This window comes from Hyla sarda, chromosome 5 (genome assembly GCF_029499605.1).
Source record: "Hyla sarda isolate aHylSar1 chromosome 5, aHylSar1.hap1, whole genome shotgun sequence".
In the NCBI taxonomy this organism is placed as follows: Eukaryota; Metazoa; Chordata; class Amphibia; order Anura; family Hylidae; genus Hyla; species Hyla sarda.
In genome coordinates, this window is record NC_079193.1 from 11,060,989 (window position 1) to 11,073,982 (window position 12,994).

The 12,994-nt window shown below is 41.7% G+C and overlaps 1 protein-coding gene across 1 annotated transcript in view; it reads left to right on the plus strand.

Annotated features, from left to right (window-relative positions):
- Positions 1 to 298: 298 nt before the first annotated feature.
- Positions 299 to 12,994, plus strand: part of NKTR (natural killer cell triggering receptor) — a gene marked incomplete at its 5' end in the record, with an annotated part of 47,551 nt that continues 34,855 nt past the window's right edge. The window contains 4 exon segments of the mRNA XM_056518850.1: positions 299 to 373; positions 561 to 668; positions 3,260 to 3,304; positions 12,138 to 12,225. Coding sequence (XP_056374825.1) covers positions 299 to 373; positions 561 to 668; positions 3,260 to 3,304; positions 12,138 to 12,225 — 316 coding nt within the window.

Here is a 12,994-nt window from a genome sequence, read left to right on the forward strand (position 1 = left end):
CTTCTACTCTGTGCAGTTCCCGAGACAAGCAGAGATGTCAGCAGAGAGCACTGTTGCCAGACAGAAAAAACAACAACTCAACTTCAGCAGCTGAATATTATTGAAAGGATTAAGATTTTTTAATAGAAGTCATTTACAAATCTGTTTAACTTTCTGGCACCAGTTGATTTAAATAAATTTTTTTTAAAATAAATACATTTACCCCTTTTTAAAGGGGCAAAGCTGCAATGTAAAGCAGGATAAAACGTAAACCCAAAGATACAATCTTATAACGTCCATTTCCTCTCTCTCCTCGCAGTTGGCCGAATTGTATTTCAGCTCTTCTCAGATGTCTGCCCAAAAACTTGCACAAACTTCTTGTGCTTATGTACAGGTAGGTGCCCCCTTCATTTCTCCATGCTGTGGTCTGGACATTTGCAGTTTTCTACATATGTTTTGTTTCCCTTCAGATCTTAGAATTTAGAAACCAAGAGCCGTATGTATTTATTGTAACATTCCGTGCAGCGTCCGGTCTGAACAGTCTCCGCCGTCGCTGATGTTTCCACCTTCTTTTCTTTCAGGCGAAAAAGGGATTGGAAAAGTAACGGGGAAAAAGTTGTGGTATAAGGGTTCCACGTTCCATCGAGTGGTGAAAAGCTTTATGATTCAAGGTGGTGACTTCAGTGAAGGTAATGTGGACATGTATGTACGGTAGTGTTTCCCATACAGGGTGCCTCCAGCTGTTGCAAAACTACAACTCCCAACATGTTGGACCATATAGTAGTATATAGTATAGATCAGTGTTTACCAACCAGGGGTGCCTCCAGCTGTTGCAAAACTACAACTCCCAACATGTTGGACCATATAGTAGTATATAGTATAGATCAGTGTTTACCAACCAGGGGTGCCTCCAGCTGTTGCAAAACTACAACTCCCAGCATGTTGGACCATATAGTAGTATATAGTATAGGTCAGTGTTTCCCAACCAGGGGTGCCTCCAGCTGTTGCAAAACCACACCTCCCAGCATGCTGGGAGTTGTAGTTTTGCAACAGCTTGAGGCACCCTTGTTTGGAAACACTGATATACAAATAAATGAGGTCATGTGATGAGGGTGTGGGGGGGTCCTGCGCCATGTACTCCTCCGTTCTCGTATTCAGGGTAGCATCAAAAAGTTTACGTTTTATGTATATGCAGTTTAAAGGAGTAGTCCAGTGGTGAACAACTTATCCCCTATCCTAAGGATAGGGGATAAGTTGCAGATCAGGGGGGTCCGACCGCTGGGGCCCCCCCAAGATCTCCTGTACGGAACCCCGACAGCTCGCGGGAAGGGGGCACGTCAACCTCCGCACGAAGCGGAGGCCGACACGCCCCCTCAATACAACTCTATGGCAGAGCCGGAGCGCTGCCTTCGGCAATCTCCGAGCAATGTATTGAGGGGGCGTGTCGGCCGCCGCTTCGTGCGGTGGTCGACACCCGCTATCTGGCCGGAGAGCCTGGCCCCCGTACAGAGAGATTGCAGGGGGCCCCAGCAGTCGGACCCCCCGTGATCTTAAACTTATCCCCTATCCTTAGGATAGGGGATATGTTTTTCCACCACTAGACTACCCCTTTAAGCTGTGTTCACACCCGTGTTGGAGCTCCGTCGCAGAATCTGTTGAATTACCAAACGGACGACTTTAAAGTTATTTTGGGACATATTTCAAGACTTGTGTATTTAGTGCAGTTTTCAGCTTCAGTTGTGTAGTTCTTTCCAGTCTGACCACAGTGCTCTCTGCTGACACCTCTGTCCATGTCAGGAACTGTCCAGAGTACAAGCAAATCCCCATAGCAAACCTCTCCTGCTCCGGACAGTCCCTGAGACAGACAGACAGGTTTCAGCAGAGAACACTGTGGTCAGACTGGAAAGAACAACTGAACTTCAGCAGCTGATAGATACTGGTAGGATTAAGATATTTTAATAGAAGTAATTTACAAATCTGTTTAACTTTCTGGAGCCCGATGGTATGAATTTTTTTTTCTTTCACCGGAGTACCCCTTTAACTACAGAGGGCTAAACCCACTCCATATGTAGTGGCTGCCAAGTGTCGTAAAATAATGCATCAATGGTCATTAAAGGGGTTATCCAGGAATAGAAAAATAGAGCTGAAAAAAACGACACCACACCGGTCCTCAGGTTGTGTGTGGTATTGCAGCTCAGTTCCTTTGAAGTAAATGTAGCTAAGTTGTAATACCACACTAAACCTGAGGACAGGGGTGGTGCTGTTATTTGAAAATAATCAGCCCTGGTTTTTCTAATCCTTATAAGGGGTACTCCTCTGCTCAGCGTATGGAACAAACTGTTCCGAACGCTGGAGCCGGCGCCTGGAGCTCGTGACGTCATAGCCCCGCCCCTTCATGATGTCACGTCCCGCCCCCTCAATGCAAGTCTATGGTAGGGGGCATGACGGCCGTCACACCCCCTCCCATAGACTTAAATTGAGGGGGCGGGCGTGACATCATGAGGAGGTGGGGCTATGACGTCACGAGCTCCCAGCTCCAGCGTTCGGAACAGTTTGTTCCAAATGCTGAGCAGCAGAGTACTCCTTTAAAAACGCCTGTAAGGAGTTAAAGGGGTACTCGGGTGGAAAACTTTTATTTTTATTTTTTTATCAACTGGTGCCAGAAAGTTAAACAGATTTGTAAATCACTTCTATTAAAAAATCTTAATCCTTCCAGTATTTATTAGCTACTGAATACTACAGAGGAGATGATTTTCTTTTTTGAACACAGAGCTCTCTGCTGACATCATGGCCACAGTGCTCTCTGCTGACATCACGAGCACAGTGCTCTCTGCTGACATCTCTGTCCATTTTAAGATTTGTCCAGAGTAGGAGAAAATCCCCATAGCAAACATATGCTGCTCTGGACTGTTCCAAAAATAAACAGAGTTGTCAGCAGAGAGCACTCTGTTCCAAAAAGAAAATAATTTCCTCTGTAGTATTCAGCAGCTAATAAGTACTGGAAGGATTAAGATTTTTTTTATAGAAGTAATTTACAAATCTGTTTAACTTTCAGGCATTAGTTGATTTAAAAAAAATAAAAAAGTTTTCCACCAGAGTACTTCTTTAAATACTATTGACTTTCAGCTAGGAAGCTCTATAATAACCCTGTATTCAGTGAGCTCCACCTAGTGGTGACTATCCGCAGTTGTAGTTCCAAGCTATATAGACATAAAATAATTCAGCACAGAATTATCTGTAATAAGAGAACTAAAGCTTTTTGCATTGTTTTGCATCCCAGGTAACGGGAAAGGTGGCGAGTCTGTGTTTGGCGGTTACTTTAAAGGTAAGGTCTCGGTCGTGTTTTTTTCCCATCATTCATGTATTTTTGATTTATTTTTTTCATTCCTGCTCTACGTTTTGAAGAGGTTTAGAAAACAATGTTTGATAAAAATCCAGCGTTAGACTTTCTTGCATGACTCTAATGTTTGCATGACCCCTCCATGTGCATGAACTTGGACCTGTGTTATGATTCAGATTTGTATTTTATGTTTTTCTCCTAGCTTCTTATGTGTAGACAGGGTCTTTTTTCTGACTGTTTTTTTATATGGTTATATTCAGTGTCATTCTCAGCATGGAGGTTAGGCAGCTTTTTTCAATGACAACTCCTATCTTCCTGCCTAAAACTGTCAACATATTCTTTTATTTATAGAGAATGTGATCTATTGCAAAATCCTAAGGTAAGAAAAACCGCAAGCTCAGTTAACTCGATAAACTCACTCTCCCCCTGCACCCTCCTCCCGCAGTCAATGGACTCTCCTCATCATTTTTTTTTAAATAAAAAAATTCTGTTAAAAAAATAAAAAAAAATAAAATCAGAATTTGGGAGGAATAAACGAGTCTATTTAGCAGTCATTTGTCCATCGCTGTATTGTCAGAACGTGTTTTACTGTCACTTTGTTTTATGATTAGTCTTCTCAGTTCCCATAGAGGAGCCAAGGTGGCCACCTACAGCGCGGCCCCTCAGTGTACAATGGCTTCTGTTCTCTTATATGGGTGTGCAGGGTCTTGTCAGACTCTAGTACTCGCTCTGACTACTTCTAGGTCTGGAAATAGCGCTTTCCCAGGATTTGCGTTTTGTAGAGCGTGCATGTTACTTTTTAAAGGGTTTGTCCAGTCTAATATTAAGAAAGCTCAAACTTTGTATAATGTAAACTTCTGCATCTTTTTTATATATATATATATGTATTGTATTTTTTTTTATACTTTTTTTTTTTTTTCGTTTCAGACCTCTGCTTGCTGCCAGTGAATTTGTGCATTCTTGATTTGATACCAAAAGACTGAAATCTTGTACCGACTTGAGAGTTTTCACAGATGAGGATCTGTTAGGCCGGGTTCACACCACGTTTTTGCAATACAATTCCTGTATCAGGTTTCTGATAAAAGAAAACAGATTCCTCAAAACCGGACTAAACTGTATCAAAACGTGGGTAACAATTTTTTCCTGTATACGGTTTGAAAAATGATGTCGGGTTGCATCCGTTTTTTTTAAGAAAAAACTGGATACGTTTTTTTTATTTTTCACTCCATTATGAATAAAGTTTCACTTGTTTGATTGAAATTCCAAGAAAAAAAACTGTAGAATGTCAAAAACCGTATGGTGAAAACTGGATGGAACCGTACGCACATACGGTTCTGTACAGTTCCCATTGACTCCCATGTAAAAAAAAAAAATAAAAAAAATAAACGTATACTGTTTAATACGTTTTTTTTTACCCGGACCAAAAACCATGGTAGGCCACGGTTTTCTGTCCGGAAAAAAAAGGAAAAAACCGTATGGTTTGAAAAACGGAGGCAACCGTATACATTATGGTGCATACAGTTTTGATTGGGTAGTCTATGGGCACGGTTTTCTGTACGGTTGCGCACATTTAAAAAAAAAAAATTGAACAGTATAGCAAAATTGTAGTGTGAACCCACCCTTACAATGGTTTCCAGTCTAGATGATCCTAGAAATAATACAACACACTACGGAATATCCACCCGGAGAAATTCTGTGCAGACATTCCGTGTGCAGCAGGCGCTAAGACTATGCGGACATCCGCCGTCCCCACTGACAGCAGTGCAGTTCTGCATGGCGGTATGGAATTAGAATTTCCATTGTAGAAATTCTGCAGTGTGCAGAATGCAGCAGAATCCCATTGAATACAAGGGAAGGCTGCTGCACTGGGATCTCCAGGATAATATTCAGTAGTGTGCAGGGGCCTTTATTAGGATTGTCTGCTTTTTAAAATCACACTACACAGGGGGTGCTGCACCTTCATTCATGTTCAAATTTTTTCAGCAGAGACAGTTTGGAAATGTCATAACAGTCCCAAGAAAAAAGAGATAAGGTAGCCGGCACTGCAAACATGCATACGCCGTAAATGGTAACACACTATGGATGTTTTAAAGGGGTACTCCGGTGGAAAACTTGATTTGTAAAACACTTATATTAAAAAAAAAATCTTAATCCTTTTAGTACTTTTTAGCAGCTGTATGCTACAAAGGAAATTCTTAACTTTTTCAATTTCTTTTTTTGTGTCGCCCACAGTGCTCTCTGCTGACACCTCTGTCCGTGTCAGGAACTGTCCAGAGCAGCATAGGTTTGCAATGGGGATTTTATCCTGCTCTGGACAGTTCCTGATACAGGCATCAGGTGTCAGCAGAGAGCACTGTGGTCAAGACAAGAAATAAATTAAAAAAAATAAAGAATTTCCTCTGTAGCATACAGCTGCTAAAAAGTACTGAACGGATTAAGATTATTTTAATAGAAGTCATGTACAAATCTGTTTAACTTTCTGGCACCAGTTGATATAAAAAAAAAAAAAAAAAAAAAAAGGTTTTCATCGGAATACCCCTTTAATTCGACCGCTAAAAGAATAGGTCATTCCAGGTGGTGCTCTCGTGGAAAATAAAGTCCATGGAAATATAAATGAGTACGGAATGTATAACGGAGCACTCACCCGTTCAGCTGAAGTTCCAATGGCAGTACGAATGTCTTCTTCGGACTAAAGCAGGGAGGCGGCAGATGGTATCGGGGGAGTTCAGACGCTGGCCGCTGCCAGCGTCTGAACTCCCCCGGTACCATCTACCGCCTTCCTACTTCGGTCCGAAGAAGACATTCGTACTGCCAGTGGAACTTCAGCTTAACGGGTGAGTGCTCCGTTATACATTCCGTACTCATTTACAGATTGGAAATGTATTGCTGTCTATGGAGATGGCGCATCTACGAGTGGTCCTAGTGCAGGCCTGTTCTGCTGGCGCCCTCTACAGATGATCTACAGAATCCATAGTGTGAATAAGCCCTTAGGGGTCATGTTTTCAATTTCACGGTCGCCGTAAATTTTTCACGCTCAAAATTTTGCGGCTCTCTGTGCAACAAAAAGAAATGACCGACTGTGCCACCAATTAAAATAATACATAAAGCTTCACATGTAAACTTTCAATTTAAAATACATTAATTTAGTCAAAAAAAAAATAGGCACTTTTTAAAATTAATTTTTTAAGCAAATAAGTCACATTTCTGTGTATAATTATACTTTCTAAATTAATCTAAAATTAATCTAAAATCATATATATATATATATATATATATATATATATATATATATATTTTAATACCTACCTAAAAAAGAAAAGCGAAATTGATGGATTCACAATTTAATAAATTTGTCGAAAACAGGGGGGGGGGGGGTGTTTACACAAATCAGAATTTAAATTAATTTAAAGGGGTATTCCAGGAAAAAACTTTTTTTTATTTATATCAACTGGCTCCAGACAGTTAAGCAGATTTGTAAATTACTTCTATTAAAAAATCTTAATCCTTTCAGTACTTATGAGCTTCTGAAGTTAAGGTTGTTCTTTTCTGTCTAAGTGCTCTCTGATGACACGTGTCTCGGGAAACGCCCAGTTTAGAAGAGGATTGCTATGGGGATTTGCTTCTAAACTGGGCGTTTCCCGAGACACGTGTCATCAGAGAGCACTTAGACAAAAAACAACAACCTTAACTTCAGAAGCTCATAAGTACTGAAAGGATTAAGATTTTTTAATAGAAGTAATTTACAAATCTGTTTAACTTTCTGGAGCCAGTTGATATATAAAAAAAAGTTTTTTCCTGGAATACCCCTTTAAATAAATTTTTTGACACATATTGTGGCTGTCTGGGCATGCTGTGAGTTGTAGTGGGAAGACACCGATCTAGACTGAACACTATTAGCTGGGAGACGTATTAGGTCTGTACAAGTTTTCAACAGAGAATGCTTTTTAAATTCACTGACAGCAAGCAGAGATCTTGAAAGTAGCGAAAACCTGCAGAAGTCTTCATTATGGGAGTATTGCGGGCGATGTCTCTTGAGGGTTTAGTCTTCTGTACTTCTGCTGTGCTGTAGCCATGTGGCCAGGTCTGTATCCACTGAAGGCTTTCTTTTTGTTTTCTTTAAACAGTGTTCTCAGATAGGTAAGTGTGCGCAGCCTGCCGCCGCCGCCGCTCCTCCTTCTTACACTTCTCTTCATTCTAGTTTGCAGATAATGTGAATTCTTTAACATACATGTTTGTTTGTTTGTTTTTTTCTTTCTTGAACTATGTACTAAATCTGTAGATTACTTAAAGGGGTACTCCGCTGCTCCCTTATGACGTCACGCCCCACCCCCTCAATGCAAGTCTATGGGAGGGGGCGTGACAGCCGTCACGCCCCCTCCCATAGACTTGCATTGAGGGGGGCGGGGTGTGAGGTCATGAGGGGGCGGGGCTATGACATCACGAGCTACCAGCTCCAGCGTTCGGAACAGTTTGTTCCAAACGCTGAGCAGCGGAGTACCCCTTTTAAATCAGTATTTTTATTTTTTACAACCGGGGGGCCTCCAGCTGTTGCAAAACTGCAACTCCTAGCATCCCCAGACAGCCTTTGGCTGTCTGAGCATGCAGGAAGTTGTAGTTTTGCAGGACTCCATGTATGAACATAACAAACAGATGTATCCTACACTTAAAGGGGTACTCCGGTGGAAAACTTTTTTTTTTTTTTTTTTAATCAACTGGTGCCAGAAAGTCAAACAGATTTGTAAATTACTTCTATTAAAAAAAATCTTAATCCTTCCAGTACTTTATTAGCTGCTGAATACTACAGAGGAAATGATTTTCTTTTTGGAACACAGAGCTCTCTGCTGACATCCTGACCACAGTGCTCTCTGCTGACATCTCTGTCCATTTTAGGATCTGTCCAGAGCAGCATATGTTTTCGATGGAGATTTTCTCCTACTCTGGACACTTCTTAAAATGGACAGAGGTGTCAGCAGAGAGCACTGTGATCAGGATGTCAGCAGAGAGCACTGTGTTCCAAAAAGAAAATAATTTCCTCTGTAGTATTCAGCAGCTAATAAATACTGGAAGGATTAAGATCTTTTAATAGAAGTAATTTACAAATCGGTTTAACTTTCTGGCACCAGTTGATAAAAAAAAAAAAAAAAAAAGTTTTTCACCGGAGTACCCCTTTTAAGATGAGCAGCTTCACAGATACAGTTATATCAGGGTTTGTCCTCTAGTCCCTTCCAGAGCTGCATTTACAGTTCCTTTTGTTGCCACAGTGCACACCCCCCCAGTAGCTTTACTAAGCTCCTATGATTCCCTGCACACTATTCTTTCTGTTGTTTAAAGAAGCATTGTAGTGCAGCATAGGCTATTATTAGAAAATAATGTAGAGGTTCTTGCGTATGTCGTGTGCTTACCTGTTTTAGCTATTGTGGCAGACATGGGGTTTTCAGCCATATTGATTATGTTATGAAAAATATATGATTTCCTAATGCTGCCTACATTTCCCATGATTCCTCTGGCTACTCAGAGAGGGAGTGGAGTCTCATCTCTGCACCTGGTCATCTAATTAGGCTGCTGGTGCTGGAGATCACCCAGGTGAACTGATTACTCATGGGATCAGTTCACATTATGTGCAGTTTTGATGTTTTCTTTTAGCATCAGCATGCTTATAGAGCTGGAGAGGGAGGTGTATAACTACTATATATCCTTATCCCATAGAGATGGCAGCAGTATACAGATAGAGCTGGAGGGGAGGGGTATTACTACTATATATCCTGATCCCATAGAGATAGCAGCAGTATACAGATAGAGCTGAAGGGGGGTATACTATGCCTTCCACATTACAGTACAGTAGTGAATACTCTGAAAATGTAGACCTGTGGTTATGTTTAGGTGGAAATGAAAAGTGGACATCAAAATAACTTTCCATGCGGCTCTAGATGGGACTGGACCATAAGACTGTAACTGGGAAAGTTCTGAGTGTTCTGTGCGGATCTGACAAATCTTCTCAGAGGTTCCTAATATACAACCAACTTACTTCATTATTCAGCCTTCAGCACCAGAGATTTCTCATAACTTTAGAGAATGTAAACAGCATATAATGGGTTATATTACAGGATACATAGTGTATGTTCACCAGCAGAATAGTGAGTACAGCTCTGGAGTATAATACAGGATATAACTCAGGATCAGTACAGGATAAGTAATGTAATGTATGTACACAGTGACCTCACCAGCAGAATAGTGAGTACAGCTATGGAGTATAATACAGGATATAACTCAGGATCAGTACAGGATAAGTAATGTAATGTATGTACACAGTGATCTCACCAGCAGAATAGTGAGTACAGCTCTGGAGTATAATACAGGATATAACTCAGGATCAGTACAGGATAAGTAATGTAATATATGTACACAGTGACCTCACCAGCAGAATAGTGAGTGCAGCTCTGGAGTATAATACAGGATATAACTCAGGATCAGTACAGGATAAGTAATGTATGTACACAGTGACCTCACCAGCAGAATAGTGAGTACAGCTCTGGAGTATAATACAGGATACAACTCAGGATCAGTACAGGAGAAGTAATGTAATGTATGTACACAGTGATCTCACCAGCAGAATAGTGAGTACAGCTCTGGAGTATAATACAGGATATAACTCAGGATCAGTACAGGATAAGTAATGTATGTACACAGTGACCTCACCAGCAGAATAGTGAGTACAGCTCTGGAGTATAATACAGGATATAACTCAGGATCAGTACAGGATAAGTAATGTAATGTATGTACACAGTGATCTCACCAGCAGAATAGTGAGTACAGCTCTGGAGTATAATACAGGATATAACTCAGGATCAGTACAGGATAAGTAACGTAATGTATGTGCACAGTGACCCCACCAGCAGAATAGTGAGTACAGCTCTGGAGTATAATACAGGATACAACTCAGGATCAGTACAGGAGAAGTAATGTAATGTATGTACACAGTGATCTCACCAGCAGAATAGTGAGTACAGCTCTGGAGTATAATACAGGATATAACTCATGATCAGTACAGGGTAAGTAATGTAATGTATATACACAGTGACCTCACCAGCAGAATAGTGAGTACAGCTCTGGAGTATAATACAGGATATAACTCAGGATCAGTACAGGATAAGTAATGTAATGTATGTACACAGTGACCTCACCAGCAGAATAGTGAGTACAGCTCTGGAGTATAATACAGGATATAACTCAGGATCAGTACAGGATAAGTAATGTAATGTATGTACACAGTGACATCACCAGCAGAATAGTGAGTACAGCTCTGGAGTATAATACAGGATATAACTCAGGATCAGTACAGGATAAGTAATGTATGTACACAGTGACCTCACCAGCAGAATAGTGAGTACAGCTCTGGAGTATAATACAGGATATAACTCAGGATCAGTTCAGGATCAGTAATGTAATGTATGTACACAGTGACCTCACCAGCAGAATAGTGAGTACAGCTCTGGAGTATAATACAGGATATAACTCGGGATCAGAACAGTATAAGTAATGTAATGTATGTACACAGTGATCTCACCAGCAGAATAGTGAGTGCAGCTCTGGGGTATAATACAGGAAATAACTCAGGATCAGTACAGGATAAGTAATGTAATGTATGTACACAGTGACCTCACCAGCAGAATAGTGAGTACAGCTCTGGAGTATAATACAGGATATAACTCAGGATCAGTACAGGATAAGTAATGTATATACACAGTGACCTCACCAGCAGAATAGTGAGTACAGCTCTGGGGTATAATACAGGATATAACTCAGGATCAGTACAGGATAAGTAATGTAATGTATGTACACAGTGACCTCACCAGCAGAATAGTGAGTACAGCTCTGCAGTATAATACAGGATATAACTCAGGATCAGTACAGGATAAGTAATGTAATGTATGTACACAGTGACCTCACCAGCAGAATAGTGAGTACAGCTCTGGAGTATAATACAGGATATAACTCAGGATCAGTACAGGATAAGTAATGTATATACACAGTGACCTCACCAGCAGAATAGTGAGTACAGCTCTGGAGTATAATACAGGATATAACTCACGATCAGTACAGAATAAGTAATGTATGTACACAGTGATCTCACCAGCAGAATAGTGAGTGCAGCTCTGGAGTATAATACAGGATATAACTCTGGATCAGTGCAGGATAAGTAATTTATAGGTGGACATCTCCTCTAACAACCCAGCAGTGTCAGTTTCCGCCTTCTGATCTCAGTGATCAGTATACATGGATTGTAGTGTTACTGAATATATTACCCTGTAGGATCGTTCAGTATCTTGATGAATATCACTTAGCCTTCTGCAGACCATGCTGTACGGCAGTGTTTCCCAACCAGGGTGCCTCCAGCTGTTGCAAAACGACAACTCCCAGCGGCTTTCCGGGCATGCTGGGAGTTGTAGTTTTGCAACAGCTGGAGGCACCCTGGTTGGGAAACACTGCTGTACGGGGTTGGTGTAGCACATACCTATGTGTCTGCCATGTTTGGGGTGTTGTGTCTAATATCTTGTGTTACGGGGAGGAGTTGCAGTGCTTCTGACGTCCTGTAGGGGCGGTGGGGGTCAGTATCGTGTCCCCTTGCTCTCTGGGGCCCCAATAATGAGTGAGTTGAGCCCCAACATCTCTGTACACATCACCGCGGCTTCTTCACACACATTCATGGACACTTGCGGACCTTGTTACCAGTCTCGGAAGTTTCTTTGTTTCTTTGCATCTGTAATTAATCCCACTAAACCTTTGTTTTTCTTCTCGTTATTTTTTTTTCTTATCGCAGATGAAAACTTCATCCTCAAACATGACCGCGCATTTCTTTTGTCTATGGCAAACCGAGGAAAGCATACCAACGGATCGCAGTTCTTCATGTAAGTATCGGCAATGTCTCTGGCACCCAGTAACTTCTCATAATGATTTCCTGCTCCTGGGATTTGTTTCCGGACATTACCGTACATTTGATAGTAGTTGTACCTGGTATTAAAGGGGTATTCTGGCCAAATACATCTTATCCCCTATCCAAAGGATAGGGGCTAAGATGTCTGATCACGGGGGTCCCGCCTCCTGGACCCCCTGCTATCTCTGCGCTGCACCCGCATTCTATGTGGGGCTGCTGCTCCAGTTTCGGAAACCTCTGTGTTTCCAGAACTGGAGACATGACGTCATGCCATGCCCCCTCCATTCATTTCTATGGGAGGGGGCGGGGCGTCACGTCTTCAGTCCCGTCACGTCTTCAGTCCTGTCACGTCTTCAGTCCCGTCACGTCTTCAGTGCCGTCACGTCTTCAGTGCCGTCACGTCTTCATTTCCGTCTTCAGTGCTGTATGGAGATCGCGGCGGGCCCCCTCGCGATCAGACATCTTAACATGTATTTGGCCAGAATACCCCTTTAAAGCTCATGCCATTCACTTTCCTTTTTCTGCCTCTATCATGCATGTACATCACTGGTCCTACAGCTCCATTTGTTTCATTCCGGCACAGCTGCATCCATGCATTTTATTATTGTAACTGGGTCATGTTATCACCAGTGTTTAATGTGTCAGAAGAAGTGGTCAGTTCTGAGTCATGATGACCAGTCATCACGTATGGGATCCCTCCTACTAGACCAGGGGTCTCAAACTCCCAGCCCGCGGGCCATTTG